Genomic DNA, 1,609 nt, shown 5'->3' on the forward strand with positions numbered 1-1,609 from the left:
TTTTTCGGCGTAAGCGAGAGTTGACGTGTACATAGAAATATTGGCGGTGAGGCAATGATTGCTGCTCTGCGTGCCGTTGCGGCTACTCGAAGAAGGCGAACGGCTGTGACTGCGATAGTGGGGGACACTCTACGACGTAGGAAAAAAAAAAACAGATCGCATGGGAGAAAGGGTATTGGCAAAGTGCAAAAGCAGCTTGACATTCAAATGAATTAAGCGCTATCGAAAATGATCGAAAACACCGAATCTCCATTTGTGTTCGGATGTAGAGTTCTACTTAAATGATCTGGCCTAGAGTATTGGCAGCTGTGAGAGTAAAACGATAAAGAAAAAGTCAACATAAGATACAATTTTTTATTCTTTATTAATTTTGTTTAAAATTTTAGTATAAAATATTAAGGAAATAAAATTACAAAATTATAAAAACTTTTATATTTATTCCGTAAATACTCTAAACCAGATCGCAGATACCTAATCTGAAATAGTATTTAAGCGTTGCACTAAACTTAAATAGTAAAAAATTATGTATTTTAAACTACCCTGCACCTGCTATTAACTAAGAGTATCAGTAAATTTACAAATTATGCTTTTTAATAACGATTATAAGTTCTCGACTGTGCGCGAGTCTATGTTAAGGGCCGGTTTCCACTATGTCATAGTACGACAACAGAATTTGTCAACATATTTTTAAACCGATTATATTATGGGCCAAAAACTGACAGATAGCCGATTTAGCAGCAAATCGATAAACTGTTTTTTTAGGTCCATTTGAGAATGTGTTTTCACTTATATCGCGACAAATGCCATTAAATTGGACATAGTGAAAACCAGCTTTAAGTAAAAGAAATCTCTAAAAAAATGTCTTGGAGCTTTTTTTAACTACTGTCATTTATGTATCTTCACAGCGCTTAGTTTCAATTTACTCTAATTCTTAATGATATCACTCATCAAATCCGACATTCGCTTTACCAATGAGCTACCGCCGTCACTTCGCGCCGGATCTTCATTCGAGACCAACGATTGCGTTGAACCACCTGAGGGACTACGTGGCGGTTGTAGAGCCGACGAACGTCTCGAGCTAGTATCATTCGGGCGACTGCAATTGTTTGGTATTTTCACAACACAACGTTTATGATAATTTTGACCGCAACCTTGAAAATGAATACAAATGCCATAAAGCAAATACATACTAACGAAGCCATTCGAATCACACTCTTACCATCACATTTGAGTCCTTGTCGCACCAAACCGAACAGCATTTCACCACAGAAATCACAAAATGTTGGTGCTTTGTACGAATGTACATTGAGCGTATGCGGCTTCAAAGTTGGCATTTCCGATGTGGGATACAGGATGGCTGTGGGAGAGGAAATTTAATAGCATATCAATCAGTGGTCTGGGGAAAAGTTGCAAGATAAAACTTTCAGCTTATGAAAATAAGCTATGACCCCACTTACGGCTGGCAGTCAATACAATCTCCACCAACGTCTCATCGACCACTTCTGCAGCTGAGTTGATGATGTGCAACACATTTGGACTGTTGTAGTCATGGCGAAAGATTAATATACGTTCTGGTAGATGTGTTAAGCCGCTGTCGGGTATCTGAAAA

The 1,609-nt window shown here is 38.2% G+C and overlaps 1 protein-coding gene across 1 annotated transcript in view; it reads right to left on the bottom strand.

Annotated features, from left to right (window-relative positions):
• LOC118737879 (serine/threonine-protein kinase D3-like) overlaps positions 1-1,609 on the bottom strand; it is a 47,191-nt gene that overhangs the window by 24,035 nt on the left and 21,547 nt on the right. Inside the window, exons 3-6 of the mRNA XM_036468682.1 lie at positions 1,458-1,602; positions 1,220-1,357; positions 970-1,151; positions 26-129 (exon numbers count right to left, since the gene is read on the bottom strand). Coding sequence (XP_036324575.1) covers positions 26-129; positions 970-1,151; positions 1,220-1,357; positions 1,458-1,602 — 569 coding nt within the window. The remainder of the gene's footprint in view (positions 1-25; positions 130-969; positions 1,152-1,219; positions 1,358-1,457; positions 1,603-1,609) is intronic.

The sequence above is a fragment of the Rhagoletis pomonella genome, unplaced genomic scaffold, assembly GCF_013731165.1.
Source record: "Rhagoletis pomonella isolate Grant_MI unplaced genomic scaffold, Rhpom_1.0 Rhpom_scaffold_00004, whole genome shotgun sequence".
NCBI classification, from domain to species: Eukaryota; Metazoa; Arthropoda; class Insecta; order Diptera; family Tephritidae; genus Rhagoletis; species Rhagoletis pomonella.